The 23,330-nt window shown below is 44.2% G+C and overlaps 1 protein-coding gene across 1 annotated transcript in view; it reads right to left on the reverse strand.

Moving 5' to 3' along the window:
* The window catches only part of IFT81 (intraflagellar transport 81), a 616,811-nt gene that overhangs the window by 525,375 nt on the left and 68,106 nt on the right, over positions 1–23,330 (reverse strand). The window contains exon 3 of the mRNA XM_069214881.1: positions 17,431–17,534. Within this exon, the coding sequence (XP_069070982.1) occupies positions 17,431–17,534 (104 nt within the window). The remainder of the gene's footprint in view (positions 1–17,430; positions 17,535–23,330) is intronic.

A 23,330-nucleotide genomic window follows, 5' to 3' on the forward strand; every position in this document is an offset into this window, starting at 1 on the left:
ACAGTATGTAAGCATTATGCAAGTGTTATTGGCATTTAACCATATAGAGTTTCTAGTGCCTAGAACAGGGAAACCCATGTCCTTTGCTCTTGCATGTATCATGTTTGCCAAGGGTTCCATAATCTCTGCAACACTTAAAGGTGAAAGCGGTCCCCCCATCCTGTGCCCCTAACAATTTGGTGCTCTTTTGATATGATGTGGCCCGTTAGACTAAGGGATGTCAGTTTGGCATGCAGTAACTTCAGCCATTTCATCATGTTTTCCTCTGCTCCCAAAGATCGAATTATTGCAAAAATCTTATTTCAGCTAACCTTCTCAAATAACTTTTATAGGCATAAAGCTACGACTTAAGGTACAGATGCTGATTCAAAAGTATAAAGCAGAAAGATGCTTTAGCCATATTAAGTATAAAAGATTGTTGAGAAAAGAACCAATAGTAAAGTACACAATCTCAACACTATGGAGAAATTGTAACTACATGAATGTTTTAAAGCTCACAGCTTATTTCCATCCATAGCTGATTATCTTATCTTCAAGCTAATATTCAAACTTTGTTTAATACTAAGTTTAACCAACAGTTTCTTACATGGACATTACAGCTTTTTTACAGTGCAAAATATTCCCAATGTAGGTGTATAACAACAGGGGTGCTTGTAAAAGACGGCAAACACTCAGCCAACACGTGTTCCACCCTATGGTGGCTGAAAAGCCCAGGACCTTTCAAAGAACTTAGTTCGATCAAGTTTGTTCACACTGAAATCATAATAATGGGTACCGGAAAAATATCAGTTCTGTGCCCCGAAGAGATAAATAATTATCCTAAAGATAGATGAGGCCTTCATTACATGGTCATTACACATAGGTATTGAATGACACAGAGAATCATCTGCTATTGTAGTGAATCCTAGTTCGTTTTAATGGGATAACAAGAGTGAGCTTAGCCTCTGGCTTGCAGACTTGTGCCCCCGACACCTAGTGACTTTTAACCTACTTAGCATGCTCTGTCTTAGCCCATTTAATTATTTATTTCTTCTAAGATGGCTGCCTTGTTTATAGTTAGGCCACTTGTTATGGGTAACATTATCAGTGTCACCGCGCCAAGGCGTCAAGATCAAGCACCAAAGACAAACAAACAGTAGGTGTTCACACTTAGCGATTTTCCCTCTCTATACTTTCGAGGGATTGTTTATGTTAATTGCCGTCCCAAGTAGGTCTGTTATCTATTGTTTAGGAACACACCTACGTCAGGGGTCCTTGTAGATCTGTATAAATACATCACACTTTAGACAGATAATCAGAGGGATTCCGACCAGAGGGCATCGCCACCATCGCTGATACCGATGCTGCAGTCGTTTTGACGCTGACCCAGTCTTTGTGTCCCTACGGAGTCTGAGATAGAGACCTCATTCCAAGGTAACGAGGGTTGTGGGCTCCTCTCATGGACATGGCATTGGCAGATTAGGGTTAACAAACCCAGCTCTCCTTTAGGTAGGAGGTTAGGCCTTTCACATTGGGGTATTGGGGCATATAACATCTCGTATGTCTTTCTTACGTATTGCAAGATGGTGGAGTCTTTGTAATAATGACTCTCGTCTTCACAATTCTGTTTCTTGCATTATTCATTATCCTAATCATTGCAGCCCATGCAACTTATCGCAAAATTGCAGTTATGTTACATAAAAACTATTGAAACTCTACTGCATCTTTGTAATTGCCTGTGTTTGTATGAGACATGATATATCTGTGAGAAAGGGGTTATCTCCGTTCAAACACGACACTCCCTGAGATATCTTATTCTCGAGTCCATGTGTAACCGCTGCCATAAATCACCTTTTACTATTGTGTTTCTGGTGAGGTGCTGCTAGTGAGCTGGTAAGGTTGGGACAACAGTTGCGACTTGTTGTAGGAAAGGCGTAGTCGCCTACACACAAAAGTACTGTCATCCTTAAACCAGCAGTCTTGCTCAGAGCAAGAGTCCAAACTACGACATGGCGCCACCAACGATGGTGTTTAGGCACTAATTTACGGATACCCCGACTATCACTGTCTCACAGACAACAGGTCCCCTAAGCACCATTATACGGAGACGTCCGTGGTCTTTGGGAGAATCCTCCTCAGCTGAAAAAGTAACACCTGATTAAGCTGTAGGTTGTTCGAGCTCGAACTCATAAAAGGACTTTACTACCCATTTTTGGTGTTCCGTTTTTCTAAACAAATATGGCTGACGCCAATGATATTCCTGAAAATGCTAGACATGCACTAACACAACATTTATTAACGCATGGCCTTTCAGATGAGGGCAGGGATGTTACTCTGATAATAGAAGCTAATGAAGCATACCAAACAGAAACATTTTACTGTTGGGTCACCTTTCCTGAATTTGACCAAAGTACGCACACATTCCACACATATGAAACTGCAGACGTACCATTATGGTGCCAAGCATACCAGTATCATGAAATATCGCTCACATACCAGGAGCATCAGAACTGGTTCGAAGGCGCCCTACCACATGTACTACGAATAGTGAGGTTAGGTCCCTTAAGTAATGATGGACCTACATGGCCTATGTTTGCCACATACACACCTCACCCAGGCATACAGAATTTGCCAATAGCAGATCTACAAGTTTTATATAATGAATTAGTGGCATTATATAGACGATTAGTCCAGTTCGTAATGCGAACATTGAACACAACACCAGCGCGTCCAGCGCCGCCAGACGCTGGTGGTTATCAATTGGCTACTGGGATTAATCCACAAACTGTGCATACTATTATGGGTAAAGTGCCCACGGAACGGGAAAAAAATCCGTTCTGGATTGCCCAGAAAACGAATCAGCTGGAAGCTGTGTTTCCCCATACGGGACCACAGGACAAACCTAGATTGCTCACTATGTGCTTGTCTTTTGGGATGGTTCCCTCAGTGGATGACTGTGCCACATGGGGGTACAGTCTTCGCTGCCATATATACTACCACACATGGTACCCCAACACTTGCCAATTTACCGGAAGTGTTAAAACAAATACAAAATGAGCATGGGGCTGCACCAGCCCTGGATTTGGGGATGAAATGAATGCGTAACTTTGACGCCCTATCCTCAATAATACTCAGTAATATTAAAGGGGAAGCGGTAGCACTGGCAATTCACCAGCGTCTCCGAGAAACTCCACATCAGGAAAAAGAGAGACAGCTACCGAAAATAATTTCCAATAACTATACTAGTATAGGACGAGATAGTTTGGGAGCCAAACCTAAGAAATTGGAGTTACAAGGTACCACCCACAAGGAGGGTACAAAGCAGGCACAAGAGGGCTCTAAAAAGCGCTGGGACAAACAAAGGGATTTCAAAGAAAGAAGAAATAAGAAAGCTGATTCTCCGCACCCGGAGAACTCCGAAAGGAGATATAATCTCAGAAATAGGGAGAACATTAAAACTCCGGACAGATATACTGAGTCACGTCCCTCTCGTTCCTTTCAGGACGCACCGGATAGACGTAGCGAGAGAGGGGGCCGTCAGGATCGACGTCCGGAATACGTGAAAGAGAAGAAAGACTGACAACAATCTACCTTTAAAAAAGAAGAAAAGACTCCTCAGCAAAAGCCACAGTTTAAAAAGAAGAAGGTGGCAGCACTGACAGTTAAAAATGCCAGTATACTTGAGAACACTGTTGAGGAACAAGACGTGGGCAGTGACTCTGTTAGACAGCGCAGCAGAGGTCACGATATGTCCCCAGAGTCTGAAAGATCATCTGGATGCGACAGCAACTAGCAATTACATCGCGGTTGAAACAGCGGATGGCCACGTTCTTCCCCCCGATAGGGTTTATGATTTAAAGATTCAGATAGAGGGGGGCGTGGAGCGCACTATTAGTGTGATATTTTGGGATGAACTTACTAGTGATATCCTGTTGGCCGAAAGAGACTGGCCACCTGAACACGTCCGCAAGCTCCCGCATGGGGAAGATGTCATTTTGCCTTCTTTCTCTGATCTTGTTCCGGAAGCAGCAAAAGAAGGCTATGCTGCTGAATGGGCTTTAGCGCAGGCACCTGCGTTATATCGCAATCATGTAGGTTGGGACAAGGAGTCTCCTTGTCATGTTATTCCCGTTAGGTCTACACCCCAACCGCAGCCACAATGTCCTGTCAAACATGAAGCAAAAGCTCCGGTAAAGGAGATCCTCACCCAACTTGAGTACAAGGGAGTAATTGAGCCCTGTACGTCTGCAATGAATACTCCGTTATTCCCCGTGGCAAAGCCAGACCATTCATATAGAATAGTCATTGATTATAGACACTTAAGTGGTCATACACGCACGTATGCTATACAAAATTCACGCAGCACAGCACTGATAAACAATATAGTGCGTAAAAAATATAAAACAACATTAGACATATCTAATGGATTCTTCTGCCAGAATTTAGCACGTGAAAGTCGGGACTTGAGTGCATTGTCATTTGGCTCTCAGAAACGCTTTTGTCGTTTACCTCAAGGCTATAAAAATAGCCCAGAACTATTTTCAGCCCGTGTCTCATCAATATTACATGATATTGATTCGGAGGCGTTGTCCTATGTGGATGACATATCTCACAGACGACGTCCTCGACATTCATCTTGCGAGGGTCGATAGGATCATTTTGGGATTTGCAGACCTCGGTTACAAATTCAATTTTAAGAAAAGCAAGATAGCCTTTCTTAGCGTATTATTCCTGGGATATGAGCTATCAAACGAGGGGAAGAGCCTGGCCCTGCACTTTCTAGAGAAACGTTCTCAACTACAGCCTCCAAACACACTTAAGAAATTACAGTCATTACTGGGTTTCTTCAATTTTGGCAGAACATACATTCCAGATTATGCACAACGCATCAAGCCACTTTATGACTTAGTTCAGCCCAATTTTTCTAGCAGACACTGGACAACTGAACACACACACATCCTTAGGGACATGCAGCAGGACATGCTAGAAGCTGAACACTTACACACACGTGACAATAAAACAAACTTGGTCATCAGAATAATTGCTGGTACCATTGGATTTACTTATGTCACCTTTAATGAGGATGACACGGTACCCATAGCATATAAATCACATTTATACTCAAATGCTGAGCAGCGTTTTGCACCGACAGAAAAGATTCTGACAGCAGTTCAGATGGCCGTCATAAAAGAGGTCACTTGCCCAGGGGAAACGTATTATTGTTGTCTCCCCGGTGCCGGCCTTAAAGGCTGTCACCAAAGCAAGCATTCCTAACGCTAAAGCATTACATCCACGTTGGATTCAATGGGCAACGTCTCTGACCGCCACTGATGTCGATTATATATTCGATCCAAAACTTCAGAAACAATAATTTCTCCAGTATGAACAAGAATACCCCGCTCCTCTAAATATCTTGCCACTGGACAGCTACCATACTGTCATATACACTGATGGTTCGGCGCAACCGGCTGTAGGTACTAAACATCAATACTCGGCAGCTTGAGCAGCCGTGAGCGGAGTGATGGAAGATGGAGATTTCCATCCTCACAATACCTACACGCAGACCTTAGGGGACTGCACAGCCCAGTTGGCTGAGCTTAAAGCTCTTATTCTAGCTCTCGAACATACGGAGACAGGATGCCAGACTTTGATAGTCTGTGACTCATATTACTGCGTCCAGTCATACAATGAATATCTCAATCATTGGAAACTGAACGGGTTTAGAGATTCTAAAGGGAACACCATTAAACACAAGACAATGTGGGGGAGGGTGGCTGATCTTAAGGATAAGCTACCGTGTGTCCATGTAGTCCATACATTGGGACACCAACATATAGGAGTACACGTTACCGGTAATACATTGGCTTATGAATCGGCCAAAACAGCAGTAGCTACGGCTTCTGTGGCTGCGGTGACTCTTTCACAAACGAGAATGGATAATGATATATTGATTGCCATTAAAGCTTCGGCTGCAGGCAAGCCCCTTCCAAAAGGATACCCTACAAACTATACTTACCATATCAGTGCACAGAATGTTGCTTACACAAAAATTCCTGGGGTTGGAGATCGAGTGATCCCCAATGAAGACCAGAGATTAGATCTAATTAAAGCAGCGCATGAGGGTGTCGCTTCTGCACATGCTGGTATACAGGCCACGATAACACTCCTACAGCAACGCTTCTGGTGGCCTGGTCTATGTAGACGAACAAAGCAGTATGTCCTTTGCTGTGACATTTGCCAGCAGATCAAGGGCTCTAATATCAAACGCCCACCGCAGACATCCCTCTTGGTGTCCAACAGGCCACTACAGTGTGTGTACCTAGACCATTGTGGTCCCTTTCAGCCTGATGGTGCATACAAATACATTTTAGTCGCTGTAGATTCTTGTTCTAGATTCCTGTGGGTATGGCCACAGAGGTCGGCTGACGCTCTGACTGTTATAAAAGATTTGCTGATCTTTATCGGTACATATGCGGTTGCAGCATTCCATTCGGACCAGGGCCCTGCATTTGCCTCTAAGGCATTCAGGGACACCATGGGGACGATGGGTGTTGAACTCCATTACTCCTCACCATACCATCCCGAGGGAAATTCGGTCGTGGAGAGGCGGAATCGTGATCTAAAGCAGTCCTTAACAGCTCGAGTATTAGGTTCAGGTCGCAGTAGGTTACACCACCTATATGGGGTCCAGAGAGCACTGAATAATCTGCCAAGACGGTCCTTGGGGGGACGCTCTCCCTATGAGGTTTTTTTTGGGATACCTATGTATGTCCCAGATCTTGATGCCCTTGGTATGGTGGCAGCAGAAACACCATTTGACATAAAGAAACGTCTCACTGTTTTACAGGAGCTTCAACAATTTCGTGATGATAAATCATCTGCAAGTGCTGCCACCTTGGGAATAAGGGAATTGGCGAAAACTTTAACTGACTGGATTCCTAAAGTTGGGGATCTGGTTCGTGAGAGGATCGCTGTGAAGAAGGAGTTCGGTCCATCATACAGGGCACCTGTGCCAGTCTTGGGAATACAAGGCACCAGGACTGTCATCTTACCACCACTGTCTGGTTCTAAGACGAACAGATTCATCTCCATTGATGACATCAAACTACACCATGTGGCCGATCCTTCACAGTAGACCAGGAGGTCCCTTGGGTGGCTCCCGATCCCCTCTCGCTACCCAACAGGACATCCATCTACATAGTGGGATGAACATCACTACTACAGACTATGCAACAATGTCAACTGCTGTTCCAGACACCTCCTCGACCATGGGGAGGGCGGAAAATGAACTCTTGTTGGTTCCAGTCACATCTTCAGTGACCACCCCGCTTCAAGATTTAGCTGTATTTCACACAAACACATCACCGACTGATGACGTTGTCTACCAAGTGCCTCCACGTGAAGTGGACCAGAGTACATCGGCTCCTGTGTTTGCTGAGACTACCTCTGGCTATTTCATTGACATTGATGATTTTTCTTCCGATTCATCCACTACTGTAATTGACAATGTTTCAATTTGAAATACCCATGGAACTACTTGTGGTTCTGTTTGGCATTTTTTGCATTATTTCTATGGATTGGTTTTGTGACTGTTTTCTTTTTGCTTATAAATGGTCATTATATTCCAGTTCGCTCCTCTGTGGAGCCTGTTGATGAAGCTTTAACACCACATCATTCTTCACATAAGGTCCGAAGAGATTTGTCCCCTGTAAGCATTACAGCAATACCGATTACTGATGTGATTGTGTGGGACAAAGTTCCATTCGATATATACGGGCCTACAGAAATTATTCAAATACCATACGTGTTCAAAATTTCAATGACTGATGTAATTACACCTGATGTTGTCCCTGATGATTGGGATGTCCAAACAGTTGATTCCATGCTAACTGAAATGAAGGACTATTCCGCTTTTGAAAGTGATGATGTATATGAATATACAATGTATTATGGGGAAATGTTCTGCTATAACAATTGGGGACATTACTACCTACACCGTGCCACTAGATACAGGCCAGTATTGAACTACACACAGTGGGAACACTGTTCTACACAACTGGTGGGGAGTCCGAAGTATTATAGCGATAAATTTACATACTTTTCTGGGCATGATACAAGAAAAGCAGAGTCGTATTATTTTAAAATACCTCCGGCGCAAATTAGGAAACGTTTGCTAACTGATACAAAACTGATTTATTCAGATTCCTTTGTTTCCCGACTCGCAATTGAGGGTTACGAATAGTGGAAGAGCATTATTGACTTGAAAAGTGTATGGGGAACACAAGATTGGCAAATACAGGGTAGGGAGGCTTTATTTCGAGCATGCCTGATTCCTGTACAAATGATTTTCTTAAATGACACTATTCAGCAGACATCCTGTCTGGGGTTAGCGAAAATTAAGGACCTGAACACGCCCAGTATCCCTACTCCGGCAAGGTTTAAAGATTGGCAACACTTCCTTAATATCACAGAGGAAAGGCTAGATGCAGTGGTTAAGGCTGGTACCTATAATTCTTCACTTTCCAGTCCAGGCGGGTGGTTAATATGGCCCACTGACACTAATGAGTGTCAAGCGCGTTTTTTGAACTCTTCAGGGTTTTTTTCAATTAAGAGGCCAGACCCTCGCTTTATATCGGGTCAACATACAGGTATAGTTACAACATACAGTGTGGGTAAGCTGTGCCAGCAATGGGTACAAACAAACACGTTAGCCGAAGTTAAGAAACACCTGAATACTCTTTCTGAAAATATTGACTTGCAGGATTTTCTGCTGGGTCCTAGGAAACATCGCTCGAAAAGGTTTTTATATGCTATGTACAATGAAATTTGGAAACTTTCCCAGATTGAGGCTGCTGCACGTTTAAGGCAATTGGATAAAGAAAATTTAGAAAAAACATTAGCTGTTGCCGACAACGGCATGAATACACTGTCCAATAGGATTTATTCACTATCAAATATAGTGTTGTCTGCTATTGATATCACTCAGACAGACTTGTCCCGGTTATATCATGGGCAAACACAGCTACGTTCCATCATGCAGCTAGGTTGGACATTACAGACACTGAAAAGTGGCCACATTCCATGGAAGTATATTAATGGGAGTGAATTCTTCACTGCTTTTAATTTTTCCAAGGAACAAGCGACAATGGCTAAAAGGGAGGCTAGTTTCACCCTGCTTTAATTAGAGAAGTTAGATAAGTTGCCCTTCACGGTAGCAGAAAGTCCTTCAACTCTCTGGCTCTTACATGGCATCATTAATTTACCGATTTCTACCTTCCGTTTCTCGAGCTGCCTGAAACATCTTGCAGTTGGTAGATATGAGCAACTAGGAGATAGCTATATTAAGGAAGAGTGGGAGTTGCCCTTTGACTATAGATGTCTGAACGGCGAAAAGGAGGTCTTTCTTAGCGGAAGAGAATGTGAGACTGCTGTTCGTCATTCTATGATATACAAGCAGGTGTCTCTTCACGGTCTTTGCAATGCGGGGGTCACAAAATTGGCCTGTTTTCTGAAGGGTACTCCCGTCCCCTTGATTCACCCGGTATTTCATGTGCTTTCCAATGGAAGTTATGTGGTACTGAACGATCAAAGTTGTTGCGGCATGCGACCAGCCATTGCCTACGCAATCTCGGTCTCAAAGGTCGTTACGTGTTGTGTTTTGTTTCCCCCCCACACGAGAGAGAAAAGTATCTGACATGTGGCCCCATATAGATACTATTAATGTGAACTATGACAAGCTGGGTAGGCTAAAGGCGCTATTGTTTCAAAAACAGGTTGCCTTGACATCCGCAAAAGAGACGTATGCTCTCCAGATTGCGAGATCATCAGCCGAGATACAATCCCTTCTAAATACCAACTTCCCCAACCAATTTGGAGAACTGGTACCCAGAATATTCAATGCTTCGAGTACCACTGGGATTGTTCATTTCTTTACGGCTGTCGGGTCTGGTTTCATGTCCATCTTCCAGACTGTCTTCGGAGTCATCCCATCAGCCATCTATTCTCTCTTTTCAAGTGCGTTTGGTGGCTTTCCGATTATTTTGGCTTTGATTGGCGGACTACTACTGCTATTTCTTCTGATTCGCAGTGGTTGTTTCTTTCCAGCAACGCAGAGCAATGGAGCCGCTCCCACCAACTCCACTATGAGGTGAGCGCATGATTCGGATCTTCGGTGCACCTTTGCTGGCGGAACTGGAGCATGACTGGTCGTTGTCATTTCGGCCCCTTCTCTGGTGCGTACAACTGGTCTTCCACTGTATATGGTGTCTCTTTGAACATCTGCCTATGGTCTGTCTTGCTGTTGCACCGACATCTCCTGTGGACCACGAACTGCTGATGTCCCCGATGAGGGTTCATACACGGTCATGCCCCTTGAGACTGAGATTGCTCCGCGAGGCCACCTATGAGCCTTCCATTTTGAGATCTATCATGGACGAGGACACTGCAACGGACAACGATACACCAGGAAATACGGCTCACTACTGCTCTATGGATCCGTTTGTCCGCCCAGAACTCGACTTAACATCAGATGATGTTGACTCATTTTTTAGGTCCTTGGTTGGTGACTTCGATGATATTCTTCAAGATCAAGCGTACAGCAAATAATTTGATGAATTGACTTGCCATTCCCGATTCCAAATTATGCATTTAGATTGACATTTGCTTTTGCACGCTGTGCTTGTCGTAGTTGACATTAACATCTCTGTATATGTTTTAGCAGATTTGTTTTAATATGTTTTTTAACACATTCTTAGCTTGTTATTTGCTTTTAGCTTTTAGTTCAGAGCAGGTTTTAGCATTCGGGTTCCTGTACCTTCGTCATACCTGTTACGGCAATGGGGAGGGTGTAGTGAATCCTAGTTCGTTTTAATGGGATAACAGGAGTTAGCTTAGCCTCTGGCTTGCAGACTTGTGCCCCCGTCACCTAGTGACTTTTAACCTACTTAGCTTGCTCTGTCTTAGCCCATTTAATTATTTATTTCTTCTAAGATGGCTGCCTTGTTTATAGTTAGGCCACTTGTTATGGGAAACATTATCAGTGTCACAGCGCCAAGGCGTCAAGATCAAGCACCAAAGACAAACAAACAGTAGGTGTTCACACTTAGCGATTTTCCCTCTCTATACCTTCGAGGGATTGTTTATGTTAATTGCCGTCCCAAGTATGTCTGTTATCTATTGTTTAGGAACACACCTACGTCAGGGGTCCTTGTAGATCTGTATAAATACATCACACTTTAGACAGATAATCAGAGGGATTCCGACCAGAGGGCAACGCCACCATCGCTGATACCGATGCTGCAGTCGTTTTGACGCTGACCCAGTCTTTGTGTACCTACGGAGTTTGAGATAGAGACCTCATTCCAAGGTAACGAGGGTTGTGGGTTCCTCTCATGGACATGGCATTGGCAGATTAGGGTTAACAAACCCAGCTCTCCTTTAGGTAGGAGGTTAGGCCTTTCATATTATGGTATTGGGGCATATAACAACTCGTATGTCTTTTTTACGTATTGCAAGATGGTGGGGGTCTTTGTAATAATGACTCTCGTCTTCACAATTCTGTTTCTTGCATTATTCATTATCCTAATCATTGCAGCCCATGCAACTTATCGCAAAACTGCAGTTATGTTACATAAAAACTATTGAAACTCTACTGCATCTTTGTCATTGCCTGTGTTTGTATGAGACATGATATTTATGTGAGAAAGGGGTTATCTCCGTTCAACCACGACACTCCCTGAGATATCTTATTCTCGAGTCCATGCGTAACGGCTGCCATAAATCACCTTTTACTATTGTGTTTCTGGTGAGGTGCTGCTAGTGAGCCGGTAAGGTTGGGACAACAGTTGCGACTTGTTGTAGGAAAGGCGTAGTCGCCTACACACAAAAGTACTGTCATCCTTAAACCAGCAGTCTTGCTCAGAGCAAGAGTCCAAACTACGACACTATGGTATAGTACATCAGGTGTACAGCATGTCTTCAATGTATCCAAAAAACATTAGGTTTGTCCCATGCAGTCTGTGACCACACTAAGAAGCCATGTTTGTCAAGTTTAGGAAAGGATACTATTAATGCTTCCCTAGAAAAGGAGTATGCCTCAAAATTAGCTACCATATACGTCCTTACTAGTTTAGGTGTCAGTATATAACAAAATTCTACTGGTAACTAATCCATTACCAGGGTGTTCCAATATCTAGGTTTCTGTAATTGCTTTTCTTTTTTCCATCAGTATCCACATATTTCCCCAGCTCCCTTGTAAATAACTTATGTATACACGATTATTTTTTAAAAGTCTGTTGCATTGATCCAGACACTAACATTTGGTGTCCACCTTGATTCTGACCTAATCATGCAGGCAAATAGTCTCCCTAACATCTTACACTCATCATGCTTCTTAGCAACATAGGCACTGTAATCAAGAGCATTCCAGTTTCCCTCATGTTTGGGTATCTATGTATCTCTGTTTAATAAGTTTGTCTCTCACTTCAGAACTTTAGGGAGCCTCCAACTCCAGACCTCTCATTCACTTTTCTGGGGTATCTATTCCCCTCTCAACATACAGTTGTGATCCATGTGCTGTTTTTTGAACCCCTCCCACTTGATCAAGGTGTTTGATGCGGACTTCTCAGTTTGCATAAAATATTGCTGTATCGCATAACATACTGTCTTTCGAAATGAAGTGTCTTCTAAAGTGGTGACTTGCACCCCGCAGGAGGGCATATTGGTTCTCTGGTATTCCCATCAAAATACCTGCAATAATTAGTTATGTTCTGATATTCTGTAAAGCCAGGGTTTATTTATCAAGGAATCAGTCACATCCGATTTACGTTCCCAGTTCTCTACAGTCCTTACTATTTGTATCGCTGGTGATGGGATAAGGAGGTGAGACCTATCTCTAATTCAATGTTTGCCAAAGAGCTGATTGTCGGTGGGTCATGAAAGTCCCAGCAATAAACAAAGAAGCCTTTAAATTCTGTATTTCTCATGTCACGTTTGCTATGTTTCAAAGACAGAGGTCAAATGTCTTTGGGCCTGATTTAAGGTTTGGCAGATGCGGTTACTCTGTCACAAATGTAACAAATATCCCGCCAGCCATATTACAATTCCATAATATCCTCTGGAAAGTGTAATACGGCAGACAGGATATTCGTCACCTTTGTGACAGAGTGACCTGTCAGCCAAACTCTAAATCTGTCCCTTAACGTCTTATGCCAAGTTGAGGCTTATTCTTTTTTAAATGGGGATTGGTGTTCACAAACTCCTATCACTTTGCAGTCAGAGGAAGAAAAGTAAAGTAAAGTGAATTATGTGACAAACTTGGTAGGGTGCTGGGGGTGCGAAGGAGCAGGGCTTATCGGACAGGCTGTAAGATGCCATTTGTTTGTAACACACAACAAAATGTAAATACTTGTAAATGAAATGTGCACATTCAGCAGTTAGGGAAGCAAAGATGAAAAACATTTTTTGGGGATTCTGAAGTGTGATGGAAATTAAGATTTTAATAGGATTGAAATAAATCACGACACCTTGTTGGTGATGCATGAATCAATTCCCCCACATTATCATTTGTGTGCAATATAGTTTTACCAGTAAAACTGTATGTCTGTGCAAATTTAGTGTACAGTTCAATAGAAAATGTGCTGTCTGTAAGTGACAGTGTGCTGCCACACAATTCTCTAGTTACATTAAGCGGTTAGTTCTGGTCTTAGGAGCTTTTCCGTTAGCGCCAGCACACTTCCTTTGTGGTAGCTGTGCACTCTATAAATATTATGAATTGAACTGAAAAAATAAATAAATAAATAAACACTTGACTCAAGTCTATTAAAGCTACCTGGGTTGCGAATGTTTGTCATTCTAAAAAATAAGTTGTGGTTCTAATTGCTTGGTAAGCACTGATCTAATTACATCTCATGCTTATTTGCATTCACATCAAAATATCATCATTACCTGTGCATATCATGCCAGGTATTTCAAAAACTACTCTAGGAATCAAACACTGGGCAATGCCACAACAATCCCGCCTAATTTGCCACCACTGTAATAGTGTTCTTCTAGATCAGTGGTTCCCAACCTGTGGTCCGGGGACCCCTGGGGGTCTGCAAAACCTCCTTACGGGGTCCATTACTGCTTAGAAAATTAAATAATACTGACAGTTTAGGCCCCCAGCTTTCAGTAATGACTCAGTGGAGAGGAGGGGGAGGGGGAGGGGGATGATCCCGGATTCAAATAATGATTTAGTTGGAGTCTCCAGGTTCCAGTAATGATGAAGTGGGGGGTCCACAGAAGTCAAAAGGTTCGGAACCACTGTTCTAGACGATATGATTTTGTGTGCAGTCAAACACACTCTGCGTATGTATAGTACTCTGGGCCTGTTTTAGAGTTAGGGGAACGAGTTACTCAGTCATACGGTCACTGTTGTGACGGAGTAATCACTCCGCCAAACTCTAAATCAGGCCCTCTGTGTTAACCAACTGCGCCCTCAGCAAAAATACATTATTTTGCTTATTACGGCAAGAACTATGAACTTTGAACTGGTGGCACAACTAATGCCCTGCTGTAGTATGTCTTATTACTGTCTTTATTGTCTTTACTCACGCTGCAGTGCCCAATTGAGATTTCTGCAGTGAAAGGATTTATCATAGAAGTGAAGTAAATTTAGATGAATATTGTTTGTATTGTACTGATAAAGGTAGCAAATATTGTAAAATAAAAAAAACTACTGTAAAAACATGATGGCATTGTGTATTTTATGATGGCTTCGATGACCTGAAGTGGTTGATAGCATGCAAATGCGCTTCCTTGTAAAGTTCTTGTGCAGCAGTGGGTTTACAAATTTTAAGGGCATGAATTTAACGAAGATGGAAAAAGATTATAAGAGTTTTCTATTTGGAGGAATGTACAGCCATGATATGGCTGGTGAATCTTCAGTACCATTCATAAAAAACATGTGATATTTGTTGCAGGCCATTTGGCAAGACTACAGGGAAATAGATATTATTTGAATCTGATTCTTCAAAACCTGGTCAAGACTTTTGTCAGTGGAGATCCTAGGAGATACAGATTAAGTTAATTCCCTTTGCAAATTGACCTGCAAACCGGTATTGACGGGTTTGATATTGGTAAATACATTTAATTTATTTAACTGGAAATCAGCAAAAGGAAATGAGGAGAGGAATGTGGCTAAAGCAGGAGGAAATTGAGTACTCAAAGAGGTCTTCAGAGAATTTATAAAATAACAGGGTCTCTTTTTATGTGATTGAAAACTTCTCAGCAGTTGTAAATTAAGGCTATTAATTATGAAATACACACTTCTTTAGTATTAGACAAAAAGGCACCACAAGACTGAATTAGTATTTGTTACACTGCCTTCCTAAAAGACACAGCAAAGGACAAGGTGTTATATTTGGCATACCTTGTTTGGAGGGTGGAGGTGCTGATACAGAAGCATTATGTCAGAAACTGCTTCATGAAATATGCACCCACGGGAGCACTACAGTCTCAGAAACACCAGAAGTTGATCCCAATTGTCAGAAGCGAATACGTGGCAGGGCAACAATATTGCTTGTCTGGGAGTCCGGACTCTGAAGTCTGGGCAATGGCCATACCAGACAAAGAAGAAGGATGTACAAGATCAAAATAGCACTACTTTGACGAAAGCAGATTTCAGACCTGCACATCACGTTGACAGAAGCTCCAGTAGTTGCAACTACATGTAGCAGAGCCCAGGAAACCTAGGAGGCAGTCAGAGGCACAACACTCTACCCTGACCTGTGAAGGAACAAAATATCCAACTCTAAAGGGAGACATGCACACATACGTTTCTACAAAGATCTCCAGCGATCAAGCCTAATTTACCTTAGTGCTAACATACACAACCACTTGTATAATAAATACTGAACATAAACACTACTATACTGTCACAATCAAAACCAAAAGACAATTGATGGTTCTCCCAGTTTTATATGAAAGGACATCCAGTGAGAAAGCCCACTATGTTGCCTTGAATGGTTGCTAGTGCAATACAAATGCAAACAACGTTCTAAAGCCCAACATATGACCAAATATCGAAAATGAAAGAAACAATCTCCATTAGAAAACTTCGATTCAGGGTGGAGGAATGGAGCCAGTAGGGAACCTCCTGAAGAATAGTGGCTGCAGTTCACAAACCAAACAACAATGCCCTACCCATGCAGTCCACAGAAGGGCTAGTGTTGCCCTAAAAATATGAAACCAGCAAAGATCCTCTCAAAGCTGTCACCTTGAGGGCATAATGACAATGGTGCCACAAATATAAATCTCAGCATCAATCAAAGTCAAGCAGAAATAAAATCTACCTCCCCATATCCTCCTGAAAAGATACTAATGTTACAATGCTTGAGAGGCCTTTCCTGGAACATAATACAGGTGAAACAATACGATTTCAACAGCAATGGGACTGTAGTTCCCGCCCATCAACTGTCTAGTTGGAGCACCACCCGAGCAACGTCTCCGAAGAAGAAACAGCAAACGATTCAAAAGGTATAGGGCCATTAGGAAGTCTTGCAATTGGAAAAAAAAATACTAGTACTCCAGCTGCCATGTAAATGTTGTTCCAAGTGAAGTCCATACACTCAAGTATGCCTTATCTTCCAGATTGTAGAGGAAGCTTACAGTAACGTTTTACTGACTTTAGACCAAATATCTAGTAGAATGGTCCTGGAGCAATCGTATAGATCTGTCACCATTATCTAAAACCCCATATTACCGCTTCAATTTCCAGAAGAGGACACAAATGTTAGGAACCTGCAAAACTGACCTATCCTCCATGGACATCCCAAATACGTCAGGTGCAGTGGCACTGTGGCAAACAAATGCTCCAGTAGGCAAAAGCAAATGCCAGTATATCCACTTAAAAAGGTAAAATAAATATGCTTGCTTGCATCTGCTGATAAACCTAACTCTGCAGCATCATCTTTGTGTGAGCAATGGCAATGGACACATATTCTTCCATATACAAGGTGTGGAAAGAAGGCACAATTACAGAAACAAAGTATAAATTACATACAGCTTATCCACGTACATTCAAACAACATAGGTAACCATGCAAACACGGAGACAGATAACGATGCCCGGGGTGTGACCAAGAAATGTAGAAAGAAACCTGGAACAGGATTACTAAACCACCATGAACCCGACACATTTAAAATATTGACAAAAAGCACTGCGCAACATGCTCCTGTGAAATGAATGCTACTGGTACAGATAAAACATTCTTATTGATAAGGCAGGTATATTTATACTCAGTTCAAGGAGACTGTTTTCCTCTACGACACAAATTAACACTGAAATATTTAGGAATGTCACAAGAAATAATGTCGAGGGGAAAATGAAATTCAACAACATCAAATATTAAGATTTATGACAGTAAAATGCACAAAATCCAAACAAACAGAAAGTGGATAAAATAATACATACATGTCTCCTGTGTTTCCTGGAGGTTTGTATTTCAGAATTCCTAGAAGAGTCAGCATTCGTTTGGCTGTCTGATCAGGCATTTCTTCACGTATGTCTACACCATGCTAAAAAGACAGGGAGAATCTTATGATTAGGTTTACAAAATCAAAGTTGTCAAACAAATAACTTTTATGCAGGTTGGAAAATACACTTGCCTTTTCTGTTAAAGATTTGTCAGATGTCCAATGCGTTACTGTAAAACTGTGTACTTTGGTTTGGATTTTAACACAATAATCTCTATTAGATCTCAAATGAACATTAACAAATAAAGCGGTAAAACGCAGAATAAATTGCAAATGTAAAGAAAAATAAACATGATACGCACATTGGTTCCTAATTCATTAATCCATGCCAAGGCACCAGTCTCACTAATATGTAATAATCCCTCCCCGCCCCCCCAAGATCTTTCGACCCTGAGCCAACATGTCCAAAACGTGGTCAATTATTTTTCAAGTTAGAACAAAGAAATATAATGCCCTTCTCCACCCATGTTGGACTAGTGTAGAAGATAGCCTGGTTGACAAGGTCTATGGTGCAGAACTTGGAATTGGATCTGAAATTTAATAAATGTGAGGGAGGAGCTGAGAATAGACTAGTAACAAGTGTTGTGTAGCCATTTTAGCGATAGTTTTACCCACGTTATTGTGGCAAACTAGGCCTGCCGCTGTGCACTTTTTACCTAGACGAATAAGTTACTTACCTTCGGTAGCGCATTTTCTGGTGGATACATTAACTACCTGTGGATTCCTCACCTAAAGAATTTTCCCCACGCGCCAGCTTCAACTGACATTTTCTTCTAGCTCTGCACGTCGACGATGACATCACAATTGCCCGACTCCACGCGATGCCGTATGACATCATCCAGGCAATAAGAAGCCCTCGTTGACGTGCAGACGTCAGTTATCACAATTTTTTTAAGTGCCTTTGAGGCAAAAAGGTGAACATTGACCTTGAAGAGAACATAATCACATCAAGTAGAGTGAAACCGCAACATTTATTACAATAAAAGTAAAATGAAACTAACGGCAACAACACCTCCATATGGAAACAAATATACCAGTCAAGTTCAACCATGTTTCCTTGAATTATATAAATCAGAGAAAGAAATACATATATACATGCCATAATTATATACATGATCCAATTATATACAAATATAAATGACAACGGTGCTCACCCACGGATTTCGTGGTAAGACCAGCCAGGCAACGGGGAGGCGGGTGGCACCGTGAGGAATCCACAGGTAGTTAATGTATCCACCAGAAAAAGCGCTACCGAAGGTAAGTAACTATTCTTTAGGTGAGGAATCCACAGGTAGGTGTATCCATCAGAAGAATAAGAGTCCCAAAGCAGTACTACCTCCGTAAGTGGGTGCCTGAATGGTCAAACCAAGAAATCCTACAGCACTGAGCATGCAAAATGGCCATCCCTCCTGACCTCAGAGTCCAAACAATAATGTTTGACAAAAGTATGGAGGGATGCCCAAGTTGCCGCCTTGCAGATGTCAACCACAGGAACACCCCTAGCCAAGGCCGATGAAGCAGCCTTAGCTCTGGTGGAATGAGCTCGAAGCCCCACAGGTGGTTCTTTCTTCGCTAAGGAATAACAAAGCTTGATACAGAGAATGACCCACCTGGACAGCGTTCTCTTGTGGACTGCTCAGCCTTTCCTCTTCCCCAGGTATCCAACGAAGAGCTGATCGTCTTGCTTGAACTCCCTCGTCCTGTCGACAAAGAAGCTCAATGCTCTTCGTGGATCCATCGGTGGAGCCTCTCTTCCTCCTTGGATTGATGGGACGGAGGGTAAAAGGAAGAGAGAGTAATAGACTGCCCCAAGTGAAAGGGTGTAACAACCTTCAGGAGAAAAGCCGCCTTGGTCCTTAACACCACTTTGTCTCTAAAGAAGGAAAGGTATGGAGATTCTACACTAAGAGCCTGACGCTCACTCACTCTTCTGGCCGATGTTATGGCTACCAGAAATACAGTCTTTAAGACCAGCAAACGCAAAGAACAAGAGTGCATCGGCTCAAATGGCGATCCCATTAGAAATGTCAACCCTAAATTAAAATCCCACTGTGGCATAACAAACGGAGTGGGTGGAAACCTATTAGTGAGACCCTTAACGAACCTCAAAACAAGTGGAGATTTAAACAAGGAGGGTTGATCTGGGAGGCACAGAAAAAGCAGACAGCGCTGATAAATAGCCCTTAACTGTGGCAACTGCACAACCCTTCTGTGCCAAGGAAAGAGCAAATAATAATATGTCAGACAAGTGAGCCTTTAAGGGATTAATTTGGTTCTCTCCACACCAGCCTACAAATCTAGCCCACCTGCTTGCATAGATCGATTTGGTGGAGTGTCGCCTGGCCGATAAAATACCATCCACCACTTCTGGCGGGAGAGAAAAAGCACTCAGATTGCCCGTTCAATCTCCTGGCATGAAGGTGCAGACTCTGGAGGTGGGGTGTAGAATCTGCCCCTGCGAGAGGAGGTCTACCCTGTAAGGGAGATGGAGCGGAGGGCACAGAGAGAGTTGGAGAAGGTCCGAATACCACAACCTTCTCTGCCAATCCGGGGCTATCATGATGACCTGGGCCCCGTCTTGGCGGATCTTCCTCAGAACTCGAGGAAATAGGGGTATGGGAGGAAACGCGTAAAGCAACTGACCCTTCCAGGACATCTGAAACGCGTCCCCCAAAGCTCCTTGCACCGGATACTGGAGGCTGCAAAACAACGGGCACTGCACGTTCTCCTGAGTAGCAAACAGATCTATCCGCGGTCACCCCCACATCTGGAAGATATAAAGAACCAGATCCGGATGAAGACGCCACTCGTGGTCGACCAAGAGGCGTCGACTTAGAACATCCGCACGTACATTCAGAACCCCGGCCAAATGATTTGCTACCAAGCAAATCTTGTGGTCCTGAAGCCAGGACCAGAGTCGAAGAGCTTCTCTGCGGAGAAGATACGACCCCACTCCTCCCTGCTTGTTTATATACCACATCGCAGTAGTGTTGTCCGTCAGGACATGGACTGACTGACCGCGAAGGGAAGGGAGAAAGGCCTTGAGAGCCAGACGTACTGACTGCAATTCCAACAGATTGATGTGAAACCTGTGTTCCACTGGAGACCAAAGGCCTTTGATTTCCTGGTCCCCCAGATGAGCTCCCCACCCTAGAGTGGAAGCATCCGTTACAACTGTGGCCACTGGCGGAGGCAGCGAGAACGGCCTTCCTTGCGACAGGTTGCCGACCGCAGCCCACCACTGAAGATCCACAGCAGTGTCTCTGGAGATCCTGATCGAATCCTCAAGATCTCCTTTGTGCTGAAACCACTGCCTGCGGACGCACCACTGAAGAGCACTCATGTTCCAGCGTGCATGAGTGACCAGCAGTATGCAAGAAGCAAACAGACCGAGCAGACGTAGGACCTTGAGGACTGGAACTACTGCTCCATTTCGAAACATTGGAATCAACGCCTGAATGTCCTGAACCCGCTGGGGCGGAGGAAAGGCCAGATTCAATGTTGTGTCCAGTACTGCCCCTATGAACAGGAAGCGTTGCGAGGGCTCCAGGTGAGATTTGGGCACATTGATTGAAAAACCCAGGTTGAACAACTGAGTTGTCGACTGCAGGTGACGCTGCACGGGCTCTTGAGTCTTGGCTTTGATCAACCAATCGTCCAGATAGGGAAACACCGCTATCCCTCTTCTTCTGAGCTCTGCCGCACCACCGCCATCACCTTTGTGAAGACTCAAGGTGCTGAAGTAAGACCAAACAGGAGGACCGCAAACTGATAATGCTGCGACCCCACTACAAACCGGAGATACTTCCTGTGCGATTTGAGGATCGGAATATGGAAGTATGCATCCTGCATATCGACAGACACCATCCAATCTCCTTCATTCAACGCCAAAAGAACCTGTGATAGGGTCAGCATCTTGAACTTTTCCTGTTTGAGGAACCAATTCAAAATCCTCAGGTCCAGGATTGGTCTCAACCGGCCATCCTTTTTGGGGATCAGGAAGTATCTTGAATAACAGCCCTGACCCCTCTCCTGCTCCGGAACCAACTCCACTGCGCCCTTTGACAAAAGGGATAACACCTCCTGTTGTAGCAACAGAAGATGGTCGTCCTAACAGAAGGATGAGCGGGGAGGGAAGGGAGGAGGGAACTCCCGAAAGGGAAGAGCGTAACCCTTCTTCACAATGTCGATGACCCAAGAGTCTGATGTTATAAACTCCCACATTGGAAGAAATCGGGCAAGTCTCCCCCCTACCGGAGACACGCGAGCAGGGAGTGGTGGAGGACTAAGGCTGCTTTTCCTGCTGCACCCCTCCTGAGGAAGAGGCAGAGTGCTGCTGGGTGGCCCCCCTAGATCGTACTCTACCCCTGCCTCTGAATGATCTGTAAGGCAGGGATCCTGCAGATTCCTGTGCCGCCTGGAACCTGCCACGAAAGGAGGAGCCACGACCGAAACCTCTACTTTTTCCAAAAGATCTAAAGGTAGAGGAAGTAGCTGCTTGAAGTCCCAACGACCTCGCTGTGGCTCTGCTCTCTTTGAAGCGTTCAAGGGCAGAATCTGCTTTTGTCCCAAAGAGTTTTTCTCCGTCAAAAGGCAGGTCCAGGAGAGTAGCCTGCACATCCGGGAAGAAACCTGATGAACGCAGCCAAGCCTGTCGCCTCGTCACTATGGATGTACCTATAGCTCTTGCCACGGAGTCCGAGGTGTCCAACCCAGATTGAATCACCTGGGTCGCTGCCGCCTCAGCGTCCGTTAATAGATGCAACACCTCCTGTGGCAATTCAGGCTGACCCTTAGCCTCCTCCATAAGGGCATGAATATAACGCCCCAAAATGCAAGTCTCAATGGTCGACTTCAAAGCCATGCTGCACGAAGAAAAGGCCTTCTTTGCTGCCTGGTCCATTTTCTTGGACTCCCTGTCCGCAGGGGTCCCGGGGAACGAACCAGGAGCTGACCGAGAGGAGCACGATGCCTGAACAACCAAACTCTCCGGAGTTGGATGTTTGGAGAGAAAGTCCGGGTCACCTGGAGCCGCACGATAGCGTTGTGCTACCGCCCTGTTGACGGCTCTTGAAGTCACTGGCTTCCTCCAGATATCTTTAATGGGATCCAAAAGAGCCTCATTGAAGAGCAAGAGAGGCTCTGCCACTACCGACGCCGGATGCAGCACTTCAGTCAGAAGGTTTCTTTTCACCTCTGCAGCAGGAAGAGGAAGGTCCAAAAAGTCGGCAGCCTTCCTTATTACCTTCATGAAATGATGCAGCTTCCTCAGTATACTCCCCTGGGGACGCCAAATCCCATTCAGGGGAAGTGTCAATGCGACTTGCTGTGTCCAAGCCTTGGAAATCACCCGAAGGCTCAAAGATCTCGCCTTCCTCCAAATGCTGTCTGCTGTATTCCTCTTCCTCCAGGAGCCGTAAAGCTAATCTCCTGGATCAGAGCCTGAATTCGAGTCCCAGCGTCGATAAAGCGTCGGCCGACGCCGAAGATCTTCGCCAGCGCCGCTCTTCGGATCCATCCGACGCCGGACCCTCTGGCGCCACAGGCAATTTCACTGTAGACTGGATCCGTGGAGAATCCACTGGCGCCGGGACAGCAGACGTTGTAGGCGTCACAGGCCTCCTGGGCAACGCCAAGGGCATCGGTGCCGAAGCGGCTCCAGAAGGAAGAAAGGGCATAAAGGGTGTCGGCTTGTAAGGAGCCGGAGCACCCAAGTTAAAAGCCAAAGGGCCTGACGGACCCTCATGCCCTCCACCAGGTGCCATGGTGGAAAAGATATTGAACATTGCATTTAAAAATGCAGCGGGATCCGTACCCGGCGCCGGGAAAGCCGGACCA

Source organism: Pleurodeles waltl, chromosome 11 (assembly GCF_031143425.1).
Source record: "Pleurodeles waltl isolate 20211129_DDA chromosome 11, aPleWal1.hap1.20221129, whole genome shotgun sequence".
In the NCBI taxonomy this organism is placed as follows: Eukaryota; Metazoa; Chordata; class Amphibia; order Caudata; family Salamandridae; genus Pleurodeles; species Pleurodeles waltl.